This window comes from Ascaphus truei, chromosome 5 (genome assembly GCF_040206685.1).
Source record: "Ascaphus truei isolate aAscTru1 chromosome 5, aAscTru1.hap1, whole genome shotgun sequence".
In the NCBI taxonomy this organism is placed as follows: domain Eukaryota; kingdom Metazoa; phylum Chordata; class Amphibia; order Anura; family Ascaphidae; genus Ascaphus; species Ascaphus truei.
Window position 1 is genome coordinate 292,352,162 of NC_134487.1, and position 21,812 is coordinate 292,373,973.

General features: G+C 41.4%; 1 protein-coding gene across 8 annotated transcripts in view; it reads right to left on the reverse strand.

Moving 5' to 3' along the window:
• Positions 1 to 12,284: 12,284 nt before the first annotated feature.
• Positions 12,285 to 21,812, reverse strand: part of DENND5B (DENN domain containing 5B) — a 93,316-nt gene continuing 83,788 nt past the window's right edge. For all 8 annotated transcript variants that reach the window (XM_075602675.1, XM_075602680.1, XM_075602676.1 and 5 more), the window contains 4 exons: positions 18,863 to 18,945; positions 18,390 to 18,516; positions 15,018 to 15,192; positions 12,285 to 14,079 (listed from right to left, as the gene is read on the reverse strand). In XM_075602675.1, the coding sequence (XP_075458790.1) occupies positions 13,896 to 14,079; positions 15,018 to 15,192; positions 18,390 to 18,516; positions 18,863 to 18,945 (569 nt within the window). In that variant the 3' untranslated portion in view covers positions 12,285 to 13,895. The remainder of the gene's footprint in view (positions 14,080 to 15,017; positions 15,193 to 18,389; positions 18,517 to 18,862; positions 18,946 to 21,812) is intronic.

The window sequence follows — 21,812 nt, forward strand, 5'->3', positions numbered from 1 at the left end:
TTGCGAGTGTCTGAGTGTGTGTGTCTGAGTGTGAGTGAGAGTGTGTGTGTGAGTGAGAGTGTGTGTGTGTGTGTGTGTGTGTAAGATCGGGGGGAGGGAATGAATGTGAGGAGGGCGGATTCATTCAGGGAGACAGGGGGTGTAATAGAGGAAGTGAGGAAGAGAGGGGCGAGGGGGGAGAGTGAATGAAGAAGAGAGGGGGTAAGAAAGAGATGGGGCTACACCTTGGGACTATCTGCATTAGAGTGGCACCAGACAAGGTGAGTGTGTGTGTGTGTGTGTGTTTGTCTGAGAGTGTCTGAGAGTGAGAGAGAGAGTCTGAGAGTGAGAGAGAGAGTCTGAGAGAGAGAGAGAGTCTGAGAGTGAGAGAGAGAGTCTGAGAGAGGGATTATGAAGGGGAGGGAGTCTGAGGGGAGGGAGTCTGAGAGAGTCTGAGGGGGAGAGAGTCTGAGGGGGAGAGAGTCTGAGAGAGTCTGAGGGGGAGAGAGTGTCTGAGGGGGGGAAGTCTGAGAGAGTCTGAAGGGGAGAGAGGCTGAGAGAGTCTGAGGGGGAGAGAGTGTCTGAGGGGGGGAAGTCTGAGAGAGTCTGAGAGGGAGAGTCTGAGGGGGAGAGAGTGTCTGAGGGGGGGGGAGAGTCTGAGAGGGAGAGTCTGAGAGGGAGAGTCTGAGAGAGTCTGAGAGGGAGAGACTGAGAGGGAGGGTGTGTGTGTGTTTGTGTCTGTCTGTCTGTGAATGAATACAGACACCAACCCACAGTCAGTCAGTCACCCACCCAAGTGTCAGTCAGTCACACACAAGTCAGTCACACACGAGTCAGTCAGTCACCCACCCAAGTGTCAGTCACCCACCCCGTCACCCACACCCCCCCCCCCCCCCACACACCCACTCTCTGTCTAGTTAAAATTATGCCCCCCCCTGAAAACATTTCTGCGGACGCCCATGGTCATGATTTATTTAACAAAAATAAAGTCAAAATGAAGAATCCATGTTTTAAAAACTAAGTATACCTTATGATTCAATAGCTTGTAGAAACAACCTTTAGCAGCAATAACTTGAAGTAATCGTTTTCTGTATGACTTTATCAGTCTCTCACATCGTTGTGGAGGAATTTTGGTCCACTCTTCTTTACAACGTTGCTTCAGTTCATTGAGGTTTGTGGGCATTTGTTTATGCACAGCTCTCATAAGGTCCAGCCACAGCATTTCAACCGTGTTCAAGTCTGGACTTTGACTGGGCCATTGTAACACCTTGATTCTTTTATTTTTCAGCCATTCACTGTTTTATGTTTCAGCCCTACACTGTTGTAGATTTGTTGGTGTGCTTGGGATCATTGTCCTGTTGCATGACCCAATTTTGGCCAAGCTTTAGCTGTCGGACAGATGGCCTCACATTTGGTATACACTTTGGTATACAGAGGAGTTCATGGTCGACTCAATGACTGCAGGGTTCCCAGGTCCTGTGGCTGAAAAACAAGCCCAAATCATCACCCCTCCACCACCGTGCTTGATAGTTGGTATGAGGTGTTTGTGCTGATATGCTGTGTTTGTTTTTTCATCAAACGTGGCGCTGTGCATTATGGCTAAACATCTCCACTTTGTTCTCGTCTGTCCAAAGGACATTGTTCCAGAAGTCTTGTGGTTTGTTCAGATGCAACTTTGCAAACCTAAGCCGTGCTGCCATGTTCTTTTTAGAGAGAAGAGGCTTTCTCCTGGCAACCCTTCCAAACAAACCATACTTGTTCAGTCTTTTTCTAATTGTACTGTCATGACCTTTAACATTTAACATGCTAACTGAGGCCTGTAGAGTCTGAGATGTAACTCTTGTTTTTTTTTTGCAATTTCTCTGAGCATTGCACGGTCTGACCATGGGGTGAATTTGCTGGGACGTTCACTCCTGGGAAGATTGGCAACTGTATTGAATGTTTTCCACCTTTGAATAATCTTTCTCACTGTAGAATGATTGACTTTAAATTGTTTGGAAATGGCCTTATAACCCTTCCCAGATTGATGGGCAGCAACAATTGCTTCTTTAAGATCATTGCTGATGTCTTTCCTCCTTGGCATTGTGTTTACACACACCTTAATGCTCCAGAACAGCAAACTGCTAAAACTTTGGCTTTTATAGAGGTGGTCACACTTGCTGATGATCAATTAATCAAGGGCATTTGAATAGCAGCACCTGTCTGCTGCTTAGCATCTTAATTCCTATGGATTTATTTATTTTTTATTTATAAAATATTTTACCAGGAAGTAATACGTTGAGAGTTACCTCTCGTTTTCAAGTATGTCCTGGGCACAGAGTAAAACAAATAATACATGGTTACAAATACAGTTACATAAATGAGCAGGGTATACATTATATACAAGACATTGCGTGCACAGTTAAAGAAAATATATATTATGAGCGTATGAAACAGTTACAGACCAGATTAAAGTGTGAGACAGCCTTAGATTTGAAAGAACTTAAGCTGGTGGTGGATGTGAGAATCTCTGGTAGGTTGTTCCAGTTTTGGGGTGCACGGAAGGAGAAGGAGGAACGTCCGGATACTTTGTTGAGCCTTGGGACCATGAATAGTCTTTTGGAGTCTGATCTCAGGTGATAGGTGCTGCATGTGGTAGGGGTGAGGAGCTTGTTCAGGTAGCTGGATAGCTTGCCCAGAAAGTATTTGAGGGTGAGACAGGAAAGGTGAACTTTGCGCCTAGACTCTAGTGATGACCAGTCTAGTTCTTTGAGCATTTCGCAGTGATGTGTGTTGTAGTTGCATTGGAGAACAAAACGACAAATTGAATTGTAGAGGGTGTCAAGTTTGCTAAGGTGGGTTTGAGGAGCCGAGCCATATACTATGTCTCCATAGTCAATAATTGGCATTAGCATCTGCTGTGCGATACGCTTTCTGACCAGGAGATTTAGGGAGGATTTGTTCCTGTAAAGTACCCCTAGTTTGGCATAGGTCTTGGGTGTCAGGGTATCAATGTGCATCCCGAATGTTAAGTGGGAGTCAAATCATAAGCCCAGGTATTTAAAACTAGTGACAGGTGTTAGGGTGGTGTTAGCAGTAAGCAGTAAGGGTGTACTTAGTTTTTCACACATAGCTTCTCCAATTTGGCGTTATTTAGGTTTAATAAATCATGACACGGTGTAATATGTCATGTGTTGTTGTTCATCTGAGGATGTATTTACCTAATTTTAAGACCTGCCAAGGAACAGATGATTGTTATTATGTCCTGATATGTAAAACCATAGAATTCAAAGAGGGTGTACTTTCTTTTTCACACAACTGTACATATAGCGTAGTATGTATAGACATGGCCTTTAGCACTCATGGGAAGAGAGTTCTCTTATGTCAGTAGTGACTCATAAAACTTCGGTCTCGGTTTAGGCCATCGCTAAGTGTCTCGAACAGTTGCATAAATTTGTATTCCTGCAACAGTCTCTCTTTCATTGTTCTAAGATTACCTTTGAGTATGGCCACCTTCAGATCGTTCATCTTGTGGCCAGAGTCAGAGAAATGTTTGCCGACAGGACTGTCTCTTGTTCTGCGTTTGATGCTGTGGCGATGCAGATTCATTCTCTTGTTTAGCCCCTGTCCCATCTCACCTATGTAGTAGCAGCCTCCTGGGCATTTCATGCACACGATGAGGTACACGACATTGCTGGAGGAACAGGTGAACCTTCTTCTGATTTTGTACTCTAGAATCCTGTGTGGTATTTGTATTGTGCTCGCTGTGTGGAGCATTGCGCAGGTTTTGCATCTTGCATCCTGGCATGGTCTTGTCCGCATTCAGTTGTACTGTTGAATACTTTACTCTTCACCATCATTTTCTTGAGATGATGAGGGTGTCTGTATGATAATAAGGGTGTTTGAGAGAAGACCTGTTGCAGTCTTGTATCTTCGTAGAGAATGGGTTGTAGTTCCCTGGTGATCTTGCGTAGGGCTTCAAGGTGTGGGTTATATGTGACCACCAAAGGTACCTGTTGCAGGGTACATGAAACTACACACGTGGGTTTCTTGACAAGGCTGTTTTATTTAGCCTTAAAAGATATACAGCACACAAAACAAAAATAGCTTTCCATCAGCAAAAACGAAAAATGGCTTTTTCTTCAGCAAACCAAACAAAACAGTTTCTCTTTAGCAGACAGTTTATATATAAGGCAGCTACCCTTTTTCTATGCAGGGGACAGACAGTTCACAATTCAACTACCTTGCTACTCAGACCTTGTTTTTCTCTTTACTTCTTACTCCTCACTCCTCAACAGACAGCCTCCATGTGTCTACAGCCTGGGTTTTAACACACCTTGATTAGGCAGCTGGGATCCAACTAATTGTCCTGAGGTTCCCAGCTGAAGTTAACCTAGTCAGTGCTGCACTGCAGACTAGACATAGGTTTTCCAGGCATATAACTGGTGGCTTTTGTTTACCCTGTCACAGAGCTCATATCTCCTCGCTCCCGGTCCAGGCACCTCTCCCCCCCTCCCCACACAGACCGTTCGCCGAGGATCTCCATGGCTGCAGACAGTATCCTGGGAGCTAGTGAGAGAGCAGGCCCGCTGCACGACGTTTCTCAATGTCGGGACCGGGTGAGTTGAAGGGCCATGAAGTGCCTGCTTCTGCGGTGTCTGCGGCTGTTCCTCTCTCTTCTGCTCCTGTGTGGGTTCAGTCGGGTTGGCTCCGGGGGCGCCGTGATCAGTGAGGCTTCTTCATGGTGGTCCGGTCGGGGGTCCACCTCTCGGCGTTGTAGCTGTGCTGATCCTCGGCTCGTTCCTGAACTTCACGTGGGAATTGGGGAATAGGGTAGAACGCTTTGGGGATTTACTTAGTTCCTGGGTGTGGTGGTCACTTGCGGCTCGCCGCGGCGTAGTTAGGGGCTTCTTCAGCGGTACGGCCCTTGGGGTCTGTGCTTTCTTCGTTCCAGGAGGGCGGAGGGGACAGGCCAAGTGCCCGGGCGAATTGATACATTTCCACAGGACGTCTTAAGGTGAGAAATTTACCATTTTTATTGGCTATTAACTTAAAAGGGAATCCCCAGCGGTACTTGACCCCCTCCTCACGGAGGAGGGAAGTCAGGGGTTGGAGCTCACGGCGGCGGGCCATTGTGATCTTGGACAGATCATTAAATATCTGCAGGGGCTCGTTCTCAAACTGTATGTAGTCCTTCTCGCGGCAGGCTCCTATGATTTTCTCCTTCATGGAGTAGCTGTGCAGGCGGATTATTACATCCCGCCTGCGACGGGGGTCATCAGACTTAGGTCCTAGGGCACGGTGAGCCCGATCGATCTCTGTGTCTCTTTCATCTAGGTCTCCACAGATTGAGTTAAAGAGTTTCTTGAGGTATGGGCGTAGGAGGTCAGGGAGGACCGACTCAGGGATGTTTCGGATTCTCAGGGTCTGTCATCGGTCCCTGTTTTCCTGATCCTCCAGCCCGTCTTTTAGGTAGGAGACTTCTTCTCCCAGACAGATAATTTCTTCCTCTGCCTCTAATTGGCGGTGTAAGGCCTCTCCCAGCCTAGTCTCCAGTTTGGAGGTTCTCTCTGTGAGGCCCGTAATCTCCTGCTTCAGCTCTGCAACCGCATTTCTGAGGTCCGCCTGTAGGGAGGTATGGAGCTTGTCGTGCATGGAGGCGAACAGCTCTTCCATATATTCACGGGTGAGTCCTCTTTCTGGCTCCGGGCTCTCCTTTGATCGGCCACTTTTGGTTCCTGAAGCTGCAGGACCGCGTGGGCTGATGCCATCTTGGCTTTCTTCAGCTGTCTCCAGCTGTCTCCATGTTTCTCTGGGACGGAGTGAAATATTTCGTGACCCCTTGGGTTTGTTGCTGTCTTTTTGCTCTGTTGGCCATTGCTGGTCGTTTGGCTGCCCAAAGCAGGCTTTGGGGGGGGAAAGCAGCCTGGGGGAAGAGCGCTAATTATATGTTTTATATGAGAGGGTCCGTGGAGCTCTCTCCTCACACAGCCATACTGGGTGACGTCACCGGAAGTCCCCTTGTTCAGTCTTTTTCTGATAGTTGAGTCATGAACACTCACATTAGCCAAGGAGAGAGTGGCGTGCAGATCCTTGGATGTTACTCTGGGGTTCTCTGTGACTTCCTGGATGATTTCCGGTTTGTTATTGGAGAGATTTTGGTATGACGACCGCTCCTGGGTAGAGTGACTGTGGTCTTGAACTATCTCCACTTGTAGACTGTCTGTCTGACAGTGGATTGATTAAGCCCCAAATCCTTAGAAATGGATTTGTAACCCTTTCTAGACTGATGAGCATCAATAACTGCGTTTCTAAGGTTCTCAGATTTCTTTTGATTATGGCATGACGTGTTTCCACACACCTGTATGGTGAAGACCAAACGCACAAAGTTCCTGATTTTTATATAGGGCGGGGCCTCCTAAACTCACCCCTGAAGATCTACCTAATTATTTAAACACTTGATTCTAATTATCCCCTTTAATTTAGCTGATTAAAACCATGATTCCACATACTTTTTCACATACCCTGACTCTAAATTACTAATTGTTAGTCTACTTCATACATCATTTTGTTTCAAAAGACATGGAATTGGTTAATATAAACCCTATTGGATATTTAAGAAAAGACTGGTTTTAATTCCAGAAGGTTATCGTGGAAAAACGAATTTCCATAATTATCATTGGGGTTCACAAACGTTTTCTCGCCACTGTACATTGATTGCAGTTTATATGGTCAGACTTTATTCCTTTCTTATAAATGATTTATTGTACTTTCGCAAGATATAGCCACTGTGAAAGATGCATGACGGCGTGCGTTTTTGCAATTGGAAAACTTGCCAGGTTTAATTAATTGGTGTATTAATAACGACATTAATTTCTCTTTGCACTCCCTTATGTAAAGATCCGTTAGTAGGGTTTCTGGCTGTGGCACCAGCAGGAGTTTACAGCAGGGAATCCCAACTCTGCCCTTGCGGATTATCAATAAGTAAAAGGTTTTTCCGAGGCACACGTAGATGCCTCTTAATTTATTATTGCAGATTGCAACCTGTTACCGCACAAGGTTTATGAACACCTGACAAAGTGACTTCGTACCCCTGAAACGTGGTGCTGGAAACGGTCATGATGATCTGAAATAAGAAATCAATAATAAATAAAGAGGTGTGCATGTGCGGCGGAAAACAGTTGATTTATTAATTGGTGTATGTACATGTTTGTATGCATAATCTGCATTCCCCCTGCAGCAGGCAACGGGCATGTTTTTTTTAGGTTGCTTTATTTTCCCGTATGACACGTTTTTAATGAACACTAATATAATGTGAACATTTTCTCTCTGGGACTCTGGATACAGCAATTTGAACCGGAGCTGGAGATTGATGGGATCATCACCCAGTTTGGCACCAACAGAACCCTAAAAACGCAGAGATTTAACACCGCTGCAGCTGCTCAAATGGTCTTAAATGGCGACAATGTATGGCTATTGATATAGCCCCTGCTTATTGTGGTGTAAAGCAGGGGTGCTCAACCCCAGTCCTCAAGCTCCCACTGCCCCCCAACAGGTCAGGTTTTAAGGATATCTCTGCTTCAGCACAGATGGCTCAATCAGCGGCTCAGTCTTTGACAGCCTCTAATTGAGCCATCTGTGCTGAAGCTGGGATATCCTTAAAACCTGACCGGTTGGGGGGGCTTGAAGACTGGAGTCTATCACCCCTGCTGCTCTAGAGAGAACGGTATCTCTGTGTGTTTCTGTACTATTTCAAAATAATCCCACTAACATTTTATTTTTTGCATCGCCTGAACTGGGGAGACTTCCTAAACGGAAACGCGCCCTGATTGGGGGACCTCCTGGTTATCGGGAGAGCTGCAATTTTAGTTACAGATACAGTAAACATCTAATATGTCCGCCAGGATCCCCGTTGGAACGCTGCCCCGATGACGTTGCAACTTTCGATTGGCCGCGGTCTGACAAAAATAACGGCGCGAGCCTGACTGCTGAAAGTTCAGAGCGACACCCAGTACTATTACACCGCGCGCTATGTTAGTTTTACGAAGCGAAGTGATGGAAAATGAACACTCTCCTACAACCTGCACCGCGTTTTAAGAAAGTAAAGTTGACAAATAAATGCAGAAACATTCACTGTGAACCGACGGTTGTACACGTAATGTGCAGCAGTTAATGGTAGATCTTTGCTCACCTGGATCCCTAAATACACACAAGCATTCTTCTGCTAGAATGAAACGAATGCCGAGCATGTTACTTACTTGTCCCCTTTCATCTCTTCTCAGCCATTCTCTCTGCTCTTGCTGGGTCCCGGGCAGATCTTTCGCTATAAGAAACTATGGGGCTTATGCAGAGAGGAACGTTTAAAATGGCTGTAAAATAGCCACAGATTTGCCGTTAGTGAAGGTGTTATGCAGATAACGTCGTTAACTCATTTCGGCAAAAAAAACGCTAATTGCCAACTTTTCCTGGCTATTTGAAACTCGCTATACTAATGCACATATTGGCGTGTTCCAGCGATTCGGAGCTTCGGGAATACCACGCTATATTAGCATAGCGAGTTTCAGGTTCTCGCCATGAGTTTGGCGAGTTTTACTGCTCTGAAAAATTTTCTGGGCACTTTTAAAAATCGCGCCATTTTCTCCCGAGTTTAAGGATTTCTGGCTAGTTTTTTCGCCAGAAGATGGCGCTATTTCCTTATCTATGCTCTCTGCATAAGCCCCTATATTTTTCTTTTACGGCTCCTCAACATTGCTGTTAATGGCCGATTCACCCCAGGAGACCCAGTTTCCTATGCTTTGTACAACCTATTCTCCAAGACACTTCTAAAGTCACAGAAAGTGATCTAGTGGCAATGAGATTAAGAGGTGGGGAATTGAAAAATTCGCCAGCCTCCTACAATTTTTTTAGTTTGTTTATATTTCTCAAGTGAGATCATATCCCACCATTTGACTGTTTCCTTTAATAATATTTTCTACAAAAGTAAAAAAAAAAAAAAGTCAGTAAACATATCGTCCTTATCTTTTAATTTCTCTTTATGTCTCTCTCGTCTCTCCTCATCAATATTTAACCCTCTATTTTCTTTTCTTGAAAAAAAAATGTCCGAATACCCATTACAAATTATTACAAAAGAAAAATCAGTTGTACCTATTAAAGTGAAAAGTTCAAAGTGTAGCTCAGATGTGGAAAAAAAAGTGAGTGAATAACAGAAAAATGAGCGCAAATTGCACTATAAATGCTAATATATGTGACAATAATAATCAAGTGACTTTAATATTGTTAAGCCTAAGGATCCAGCTCACTCTGGGCACAAGCTGGAGGGCCCTGAGGTAGGCAATCCTGTGCTCGAGAGTTTGCATCATCAGCGTCCATCACACTTGACGAGCTGTGTCCATAGAGAGGGCGTGCCGGCAGTGCATGGCTTGTGGAATGAGACAGAAAAAAAAACCCATCACACTTGACAACTGATCTACTAGCCTTTGCTCACCATACTCTCCGCCACTGTCAGACTCATCACTTTGGTTCCTCCAGAGGTAGCAGTTAGATGATTATTTTGATCTGGACTCTTTAGTCATCCACTACGCCGGGTGGTTGGCGATTTATTAGGAACCTCATTCCGGGCTGGGCACTTTATTAAATACCCAACAGGTAACAATTGATTCAAGTGAAGTGTTCTGATAGGCCCAGTCCCTTTATCCGGCTTCACCTTGTGTGTCGGTAATCCACTCAGTTTTTCTACTAGGTAGGGCTCTGCCTTCCACCAGTCAGAAGTTGTGCTTTCCCGGTATCCCCAGATTTCCTACCAAGATCCTGTCTCCTAAACCTAGTTCTTGGTTTTGGACACGCATGTCAGTGATTTTTATTTCCTCTACAGACCGAGATGCTGAAGTGGCAAGTTTGTATGCCTCACTTAATTGCTCTTTAAGCCGTTTAACATACTGCATATATGTAGTAGGCAACGCTCCATCTGCTGACACGCTGAAGCATAAATCTACCGGTAACCTGGCCTTCCTTCCAAACATGAGGTAGAAAGAGGAGAACCTGGTAGCCTTGTTAGGAGTACAGTTATATGCATGTACTAAATGGTGTACAATATACTGTAATTGTGAAGCACCGAGTCCCATTGGGAAAAGAGCACTATATGAAATAAAAATGAAGTATACCAGGAACTAGTTACTAGGGTATCAGAGCGGGCAACCAGAATTGTGACTTTAAAATCAGGTGCAAAGTAACGCAACATGCAGTGTCTGCTAGGCCATCTTCATTAGCAGGTTTACTACTGGAATGCTGAACATATCCTAGGGCTACAAGTACACAGGTTTAACACATTAAATTAGAAATCTTTTGATTAAAGAAAAACATGAACTATTTGATGTTTGAACAATTTTATTTGTAAATGACATCACTTGAAATGCTGAATTTAAATGTACTTCGAAATCTGGAAGAAAAAAAAACACGTCCGAGATATGCATATTAAAGTGCTTCATATAGCAATGCTTTTCAATATGATCATTTTGACAATCCAGATGCAATTGCATTAGCAAAACAAGACAAAATAACACTTAAATAATTTTGCTTTCATTCACATGACTAATTTCAAAACGTCATATGTAACATGTTAGAACATTGCCCCTTAAAAGTACCAGAGCTTCATGGAGTACGGAAAACGGAAATTGCAAAAAAACCAAAACTATTCCGAATGAACAAATCATCACGCACCATTTGGTGTTCCTATTATCCAACCGTCCTTCGTTAATTGGATCAAGGGTTACGGTAAAAAAAAAACGTTAATTTTCCTCAAAAGGCGACTACAAATCATGAACCGGTTGCAGACAATAGCAAATCCGCCTTTTCCCCGGCTTGCTTATAAAGTGTTAAACAAGTTCACACGGCAACAGCACAGATTTATACCCGCTGCTTGAGAGCGTGCCATCGGCGGTTCAGGAATGGGACGCATGCCTTCGTGTAGTAGAAGATATAAATACTATAGTGTTGAGAGCAACAATACACGATTTTTTGATTTACAAATACAGTTTGCATATCAGAAAATGGGTGTTGCTTTATTAGACTTATAATGTGAGTGTAAAAAGCATTGCCGCCAGTGGCGGATTGAAAATTACCGCCCATAGGCACTTACCTTTTTACCACCCGGGTTGCCTCCTCGTGCGGCATCAAATGCCGCGATGTCACATTTCCATGACAAGGCGTCACTTGACGCCGCGATGCTACAGGAGGGCAGTGCGAAGAAGGTAAGAGCCTTTAACAGAGGCCTCACGCTCTCCCCCGGCAATCAGTGGAGAAGAGAGCGGGGCTTCTGTATGAAAGGGGAAAAAAAAAAAAAAAGAGAACACAGAAAATTTGCCACCCAAGCCTAACTGGAAATCCGCACGGATTGCAGGAATCCCTGGAAGCAAAGGGTTAATTATATCTTAATGCTGTGTAATGTTTTCAGCTTGCCAAATTCTCTCAAACGTTGTAATGAATATATCAAGTCAAGAGAAATGGCCAAACTTACTGTGGTAGAACAAAATTCCAGGCCTGACCAGCTTAATTGGACTTTTAAAATGGGCTGAAACATAAGTTACTGGAGAAGACCACAATTGTGGTTACTGTACGTAGCCAAAAACATACCAAAAGTTTAATGTTGGGTATTCCATTGAATACTCCATGCACATTACATCATACGATCTTAATACTGTAAAAGTAGTGACAATTTTGTGAAAGAACAATTATATTTTGCAACGTACAGATGTGTTAATACTGATCTGAAAAAGCAGCATTTCTAACAGCAACATTTTCACTGGCCTTTCAACATGATGAATAGGCGACAAACAGATAAAGTAATCTAATCATCACAGTTTCTGTGGTTTAAAGTACTTTACTGAGAACCAAGAAAAGACCATTTATTACATTCCACAGTATCATGGTTAAAACAAAAGAAAACAATCCGGGGCAAAATCAGATGGTAAATTACATCCACTGGACTAAAATACTTTGTGGTGACTTGTAGATCTTTGTACTCAAGTGCACAACCCGTATGTATGTATTATTGCCTTAGAAGAAGAATCAAATTCCTTAAGCAGCATACTTGTTACAGGTCAGTCCTCAACCAGTCTGCTCTTATATTTACCATAATTCTTGTATAATAGCCATAACATGTCTTCCAATGCACCATAGCTTTTATAACATGATAAACAATTATGTTTATGGGTATATATGGATAGACATAATTACATTAGTAATCGTAAAACAAAGTTTGTGATGCACAGTATTGCTAGCTCACATTTGCTCATGTACGTAACAAGGAGTCTTCAAGTTTTAAAATGAGATGGGGTTTTTTTTTTTTTTTTTTAAAGTGGGGAATAGTAATGGTGACCAATGACTTTGGTGCCTAACAATTCGAAATCGTAACTTCACTGTGGACAGAGACGTGTACCAGAAGCTCGTCATGACCAAACCCCTTTCAAAGTAACATTCAAAGAAGATAGTAGTGCAATATATTTGTGATGTATCCATCCCCATCCCTTACTGTCTTTTATCAAGATGCACCAATATGTGTATATGCAAGAGGGTGGGAATAAATAAATCGGTAAGTGAACTTACACAGATTCTCCTCAAGTATATCACACACTATGTGGCAGCATCTTCTGACCAACCTAAATATGCACACGAACAGATTCTGCATATCACCATGATATATTGATTTACATGAACCAAAACAACGTGACCCAGTTCCGGACAGGATACACTGCACGCCGGTTTTTTCTAGTTACTGTGGCAGTTAGCCAAACATTGTAATATATTTGTGGGAAATTTTCATTGAACCCACAGGTAGCTACAGGACGAACAGTTTTCGTATACACAAAGAAAACCAATAAGTGTTCTCCAAAAGTATAAAAATCTAACTGGAACGGGATGGGGTTTTGGGAAGAAAACCGATAAACCCAACACTACAACACCAAAAGCATTGAAGATGCTGTAATGTCTTCCCAAATAGTTATAGGCAATCAAAAAATAATCACAACATAATCTTCTTAGTACAGTGTTTAGACATTTAAAACAATTTCTTGTGCCAACCTCTTAAGTTACACAAACATTTGATCTGAAATGTAACGCAACATGTGAAACGTCTAAATGCTTAAAGAAAATAAAAATATAGCAATAAGTAAGGATGAGGGAGAGAGAGAACGCTTAGTATAAGCATGTTACAGTACATTCACAACATATATAACAGGATAAGAATGGCCACATCTCAATACTTGCAGTGGTTTCTTGCATTATAACTTATGAAAATAGTTTTTCCAGGTTTTCACGGTATTTACATTACGTGTGTACAGTGAACACCTATCCCCTTCCTCACCTCACCCTGGTTCAACTTATTTATTTATTCAGGGCAACCACAAGGAGGTAATTTGCACATGGTCCTGAGTGCCGCAGTTCAAAAATAAACCTCACACGACTCTGATGTGAAAAGTAACACCAAGAAGTTGGCTTCTACCTCAGCTCCTACTAAAACTCAAGCACATTAGCCGAGAAGAGGAAGGGAAGGGTTTAACCAGCCTTGAACAGATCAGAATGTTTTTTTTTTTTTTTTTTTACTAATCAACCCCAACTGGCTAATATTGATATTTTAAAATACTACAATAGTATTTACACACCACAGGAAAATACTCTATTGTACTAAATATCTGATTCAAATTTACTATATCACATTGTAGTTTTATTGCAGCATGGCAACAAGTCAGAGTCCCACTTGCTCCATGAGTTTGCATGCTGCTTTGCTTTACAGTGATTCGCTACCAACAAGTCCAGTGTGTTGTGTTACTATATTCATCAACACCACTCCGAGAGCGCTGCAGCATATTGCCATAGAACGATATACAGGCCCCTCCGAACCCCAAAGAGGTGGAGAGGGATAGTAATGTCTTCCAAAATTTGGTTTACACATCGACTCCTTTAATAAGTGACCCATCCAGGACAATGTTGAAATCTTGCAATGTCTGCAGCACACGGACGAGGGTGTTGACGGCCATGTGGTCTCTTAGAAGGGCGCTGTCCTCGTACATCCTTGTTATGGCTGGGCACTCTGCCAGTAGAGGAATCCATTGGGCTAGCAAATGATCCCTAAAAGAAACCAAGGAAATTATTAAAGACTACATGCTTATCTCATTATTACATTAGCCAATCTCAATGATAAGTGGCATATAGGATCTACTGTACGTGTTAATATAACGAGAAGGTGTTGAACCTGAATGAATAGGATGGTGTAACAAGTGGGGCTAAGTAGACAAAACAGAATGATCAGACCGGTCAGCATGATCAAATGTAATAAAATGAATTGTCATTTGATTGAGAACACATTAGCTGCAGTGCTTACTGTTTTGTTTGAACTAATTTTACAATGCACCTGAACGAACATATTTTCTCGAGTGCCCCGCTCTACTTTCTGTGGGGCTTAGTACAGCACAGATCCCCTCATTGGCTGCATTCAGGTTTTGGAGGTGACCACCTCATTCAAATAATGTAAAAATTAAATAAAAACTGCATGAATTGCTACCTTACCAGTTGGTGTAAGAATCGCTGCACATGCCATGTCAAAACGATGCTACTTATGCAGCTATTTCAAATAAATAACCCAAGAAAGAAACAGAATTTGACAGCAGATAAGCACCACTTTGCCGATCTTGTCTGCCCATTTCCTATCTGCTGTAAAACCTCAGACCCGATTTGATCTTTGGGTTTCATATTTAGCATAGCCTAGTATCTATCCCAGGTATTATTGCATTTACTTACTGTATTAGCCCCTACCACCTGTTGGGAGTCTATGAATCCACTACCCTTTCCGTCAAACACTTACTCACATTTTCCCTGAACCTTCCAGGCTCCAGCTTCACAGCACGACCTTTTGTTTGAACCCTTATCGCCTCTGTACTTTGTTGAAACCCTTTATGTATTTTGAAAGTGTGAATCCTACATTTTTATCCCCTCAAGCTGTACATATTAAGATCCTTTAGACTTGGATGAGTTTATTTTGTGGAGCGAGTAGGAACTCTGTTGCTTACCGAGACCCCAGGCAAACCAGAAGTTGGAATTTGCCATCTTTGCCGATATTTCTGGGTGCAGCGACAATGGTGTTCACGTAGCGACAGAACGTTTTGCAGGACGATCTCGGAAGCAACTGGTCTTCTTCACTGTCCCTAATCTGATCAGTGGTTTCAAAGTAAGCCACAGCCTTTTCTGAGGACAAATTTACATTCCAGAGCAATTAGATCACATCAGTGTCAGTCAACACACAACTATGTGACCAATCGTTAATTCACCAAAACTTCACAAAAGGCTATAGAAACCCAAACTAAATGTGCTATTAAGAATCTCCTTGAGAAGACGTCAAAACAATGCACTGCCAGCCTCTCCTATTGCAGAAGCGTTAATATTTATTCCATTCCCAACAGCAGGTTCAGCTTAAACCTGTGGTTCTCAACCTTTGAGTGGTGGTACCCAAGGATGATTTAAAATCTTGGGGCATCCCTGCCCATCAGCCTTCATTCATCCTCCTCCTCAATCACATGAAACAGTCGCACTGCCCCATCACCCCTACTTCACACATTACTCTTTTTGAATACACACCATCATTTCACCCCTTTTCACAAACTCCACACTAACACCCCACATTAACAAATCACTCACTTCTTTCCCCTCCTCCCCCCACACAAGCACCCTAGCCACCCCCTTATCACACACCACACCATTCACACAGCTTCTCCACACAAAGCCCTTCTCCAAGCATGAATACTTTGACATGGATGGGAATTAAAGGGTCGCTAAAGGTGTTAATTTTAGCTTTGGGGACCTCGTTCTCTACCTACATGCCTGTAAAGCTAGCACCCTCACCAACCCCTCCCGGGGAAAGAAAATGGTGGTTTAAATCTCCTGCACCACGTGGACAAGTGGGTATCCGCCACGTCGTCCTATTGACCTGCGTGACAAGTAGAATTTAAATATGCGGAAGTACCAGCGCTAGGTTTACAAGTTTGTATCTCAGGGGTTTAGCTGTTAATTTCAGCTCTGGGACCCCCTGCTTGTCTGGCAGGGGTGACCAGTACATTTAACCTCTTCACCGTAGGAGGAACATGCTGTTTGTGCCATCGGTGTTCTCGTTCACCACCCCAGGGAAACCGGACCTTCCTGTAGCATGTGAACATGTTTCTGAGCCTTCCAGTAGAAGAAAATTATATTATTTTCTTACTATGACTGATGGGGGGTGAGGGGGATTATTTTTGGTTTACAATGTTAAACTCTGAGGCAATGCAACACACATGTATAAAAAAACAATTCATCTTACCCTGCACTAAATGCCCATTTTCTATTTTACTAAATTAACCAATTTGTTAACTAGTAATGCCCAAGCCGTGAGGGGGGGAAAAAGCATCTCTTGATAGTCTCTTAAAAATCAATTTGATTTGTTCCAGTGAAATAATGTAATGCCTTCTACTGAAGGACTCGTTCTTGTATAGTGCCATAGGTAAACAACGAAATGCTACTGACTGCATGTGATTGCTTGATCTACTTTTGCAAGGAATCAAAACACTAGTCAAGCAATAACACACAGTTATAAAGGACATTGTCTTTTTTACGCTAGAGGTGAAAACACCACATTTGACTACTGTGCAAATCCCAAACAGGAGGAAAAACAGCCAATGTTATGAACGGTTTAAATTGGACATAAATCCCATAGAGGATGTAATACAAAACAGTCTACTCTAATGCATCAAGTGAGGGATGTGACATTTACTAAATGTCAAACTGAAAAGTAACTGAAAAATAACAGCAAGATGTGACATGTCTGACATTTAAAACCGCTCTGGATAAAGGGTTGAACGTTTTGTAGGTTGTAATGAGCTCAAAGCTCCAGTAGGTGGCAAACTGAGCTCTTAATCATATAATGTATGTATGCTGAAGGTCAGAAACCATCTGTTGGCAGCTTAAAGAGTGATGAGTCAATTTTCTTGGCTGCAAATTTGGGTTTAAATGTGCAGTAGATGCTCAATGCAGCACTAGTGATATATAAACCATTACTACCGATAAGACTCTACAGATCTAGCTCGCCGATTTGACAGCAAACTCCTAATGTACCATGATTAAATGGAGAATGTTACCAGATGTTCGTATTGCTCTGAACTGCAATGATAACTACGCTTTTCCCATTAACACCATCTGATCTACTGAGGGCTAATTTATAAAACAGGTTACATCTGAAACTAGTAGTCAAACGGGAAAGGACAGGACAATGCATAGTGAGCCATAAGATATTTAGCAAAAACCCGTCAACTGCAACATTAAAATATAACATGCATTATTAACTGTGTAATAACTGTGTAATAACTGTGTAATAACTGTGTAATAACTGTGTAATAACTGTGTAATAACTGTGTAATAACTGTGTAATAACTGTGTAATAACATGCTCACCATCCACTGATTTATAATTGGGGATTCCAATTTTAGGTTTTAATTGAAAGTGTTTTTCGGTTAAAACCGATAACAGGAAATTAAGCATATCATCTTATTGAATTAGACTTTTGTAGCATCCAAGCCACAGATGGTATACAAAAGCAACCCAGAGAAAGCATGGAAAAAAAAAAATTCATATCTCATGTCATATAATATTATATCTCATGTCATAATATTATATCTCATGTCATATAATATTATATCTCATGTCATATAATATTATATCTCATGTCATAATATTATATCTCATGTCATAATATTATAATATAATATTATATAATATATATATATATCTCAAATAAACACTGAATTCAAGTGTCTTTTTTCACCGTCACAGAATTAAATTGAAAACACCGGAACAAAAAACACTGAAAACCCTATTTAATATAGATGCTTAGGTAAGTCGATTAATACAGCTGATGGTGGAAACGACTTGATTTAATATGCAGACGATACAAATGGGATATATCTGCACACAATCTTATTGTACGTGAAGTCTATTGGCAGAGATTCCTTCAGGTCACAGAAAAAAAAAAAAATTTAAAAAAAGGAGAAGTAGCACTGTGATGCCCTTTTAGTCGATTAGTTTATGGACCTCGCCAATGTTTTGGTCTAATTGGCTGGATCTTACTTAGGATGTTTTATACTACCTTGAAAAAGTCTAAAACGTTGGCAACATGTATAAACTCAAGAAACTAAATTAAAATCAGACGTAGTGATGGTCTTTTAATCTGTACATGATGTATTATGGGGACCAAAGTAGAGGAGATTCAGACGTATTTCCAGATGGATATCTTGAAAGAGTCAAGCAATCAATTAGCTGTGCGACATTCACAAACAATAAATATAAAAATTCAGAGGTTTCTGAAAGCTGATAACCTTGTAAATATGTAGAGAACAGTACGCGCACGCCTCTTATTTTACCTATGAAGTCCCAGATGAAAACGTTCTTCTGGAAAATCCGAGCAGATTTAAATCCATGATGAAAGACATGCTCGAGTGCTGAAACCAGGCCACTCTCTCCGCAAAGCAGGATGGTCAAACTGTTTCTCTGCAGGGAAGCAAATCATGTAAGAAGTTTTAAGTAGGTGCTGTTGAAATGGTTTGGCTGATGCATATCAACAGTTGGCATGGAAATACATTTTAAACCACCTCGGTGTTGTAGGCATTGAAGGTTATAGGGCCATATGAACCAATTCGTGCTACACCCCCCATTAACTTTCCAGCAGAGTTTACCAATATGGTCTCTTGCAGCATGTGCACTTGAATTGGACATATATTCTTACTGCAAGTGTATACAATTACAGTTCCGCTTGAAAGTAATTTAGCCTGCATAGCTTTTAAAGACACTGTTTTATAGCGCTTTATTAAGCACAGAAAGAATATTTGAAACTTACCTCTTTCTCTGGTTTGTGAAAATGTTTTACAATGTTGTTCACAGCTTCCCCAATTCCTTCTTGGATCTGTCCTGCATTTGGTTCTGCAAGATACCATGTAATCATTACTACACTGGTTCACAATGCCATCTACACACTTACAACACCAAATCAAGAAATTATACTAATGGGGTAGCCAACTGCAGACTGTATAAGGGAGAAAATAAGGTCTCAAAAAGCTCCTGATTGAACATTAAGGGTCATATCTACGAACACTTACTATTCCTTCTGTCAGAATACACCTCATGGTCCATTTACTTAAAAAAAAGTTATTAAGTGTCTTCCAGTGCTGGAATGCATCTTACGGAATAGCACTGCTTAGTAAACATGGACCTCAATACCTACACAAAAATGAAACCATACTAGAGGCCCTTTCATAAAAATCCAAGAGGAAACTAGTGAAATATGTTTATAGCTAAACATGCAAATAACGCCAATAAGAGCAGTCATGATAATATCATGCGATTATGTGTTTTAATCAAGCTAGTGTTTCAGGGGTTAATGTAGCTACAGTTTGATTTTAAATTACAATATATTGGGGTTTTAGACAGTTGTAGAATTTTCCTGGGCCTGTTCCGGACCGTCAGAGGACATAATTGGGGGACGTCACACCTTAGTTGGAGAACGTTATTAAAGCAGAGAATATCATGTGACATCGACTGTTACATATCTGTGATCATTGCAAAAAGACAAAATCAAACCGTACCCCACACTATATGGGTAAGAGATGTCAAGAGTAGATGAATGAATACGCCTTGCTCAGCTTATAGTTAATAGGTCAATAATATGAGGTGCATTACATGATATTTTTAATAGAGGATATCTGGGGGGGAAGAGAATAAGTCTCTGTATGTTGCACTCAGTGAAAAATAATTGTGAGAAATTAATAATTAACTTTTAATAGATTAAAACAAACTTGGTGATAATGAATAGTACAATTATATACAGTGATTTAAACAAAATTAAAATGTGCAATTACCAAGGGCTATAGTAATAAAGTAATGGTGTCTTGTAGTATATAGACAGGTATATATGTATATATATAATATATTAGGTAGCTGGTAATACTAATTTATATTAAACCCAATATATTAGGTTGTCACATTAGGTAACAGGTATTTAAGCCTTGCGTGCACATATGGGTGTATCAGCTAATATATAAAATATAGTAGTAGAGCTCTTATTTAAAGAGCACAATATTTATTATAGGTCCCAATATATTCCCTGAAGTAGCAAGTCCAAGTATAAGTATAGGTAGATACTTTAGTGTGGCTATGCAAATAGCCCCAAAATAATTAGCCAGTAGCAGCTTGAAATACAATCTATCAAGGCACTAGGATGTTAATATCTAATATATCTAGTCCTGGTCTAATCCCTATTAGAATAAAGGGAAACACAGTGGAGGACACTAAATTGCTACTATAGTATCTAATAATACATACAAAGTGATACTTTTAAAGGCAAGCTGTATTGCTAGTACTCTGGTCTCGTAGCCGATCGGCGGAGCAGATACTATGTTGCAGCCAACGGTAGGAATGCATGTTGACGTGATGACGTCAGACAGTATTTTAATTCAAGAAAACCCCTGGTTAAATATGCTTGTCACATACGGCACACCTGTGAGCACGTGACCAGGGTAACATAATGTATAGGGATTTCTGTTTAATGTTTTATCCTGTTATTTTAAGAAACTGTTCTGTATTTATTTTAACTATGTTCTTGTAATAATATTTTTCTGTCATCTGAAGCACTGTATGTTTATATATTAAACAATTCTTTAATAAGTAATGCTTTGGGGCTCTGAAATAACTGGTGCATGCTTTGAAAAGAGTATTTACATTATTGGACACATTTTGCTACAACAGGTGTGTTAATTGTATAGTTTTTCTATAATAAACAGGGACCTGAGAACTTGGCAGTTATATTAATTTACATATTTTGCATAATTTCTTGGGTGGTATAGTCATGATTGCAATTGAGTAAGGGGTAAATATGAACTAATTGAAAGTACCCAGTGCACGAGAAAGGCGAGTTGGCTAGAGTAGCCGTGTGTATTAACTCTGGTTACCTATCTAAGCCATGTGCTCACTTGTGTGCTGTTCATGACAGATGGTATATGGGGATTGATTGGAGATATTGTTAATTTGAAGGACCCTTGTGGAAGATGAAGTGGGCCAGCTTGTGAGCCCTGGTCCCGTATTCAGGTCACATGCTCACAGGTGTGCCATACGTGACAAGCATATTTAACAAGGGGTTTACTTGAATTAAAATACTGGAGCACAGAGTAACACATGCAGGCTGCTGAAAAGTGCAGCAGGAGGGGAATAACCTTCACTGCTCAATCAACTGATTTCTAGGTTGCCTTTGCAATATTAAAAGCTCATAGCGCTTTCCCCTTCTGTTTTATCAATAGACCACATCACAAATATATGTATTTTTTCGTGGTTAAACAGCAAGAGAAGTTATTTTATATCACTATTGTGTTACAATCCAACGGTAACCCCAAAAGACAGATGATTTACAGAGCAGTAACTTGCATTTATGAACTTTTGTGATGCTTAAAAAGGAGCAACACAAGCACTTATTTTATTTTTTTTATCCGGGATTGAAGCATGGGGTCTCCAGAGCTGAACCCCAATAACCAGCTATGGGGACCCCCTGCTTCAAGAGATCGTTACCTCCGTAAGAGGTGCCGGAAGCCGATCAGGCTGAGCTAGCCGAGTTTTATGTTTAAAGCTCCCGTGTGATGCAGACCAATAGGAAGTAGAACTGGATGATGTCTCTGCTTCCTATAGGCCGGCAGAGCGCGGGAGCTTTGAAACGCTGCCATAATATGAACCCTGGTAGCCCAGCAGGGCTTTTACTGCCCCCCCCCCCCCCTATGGAGGTATCTCCGGAAGCAGGTGGTCCC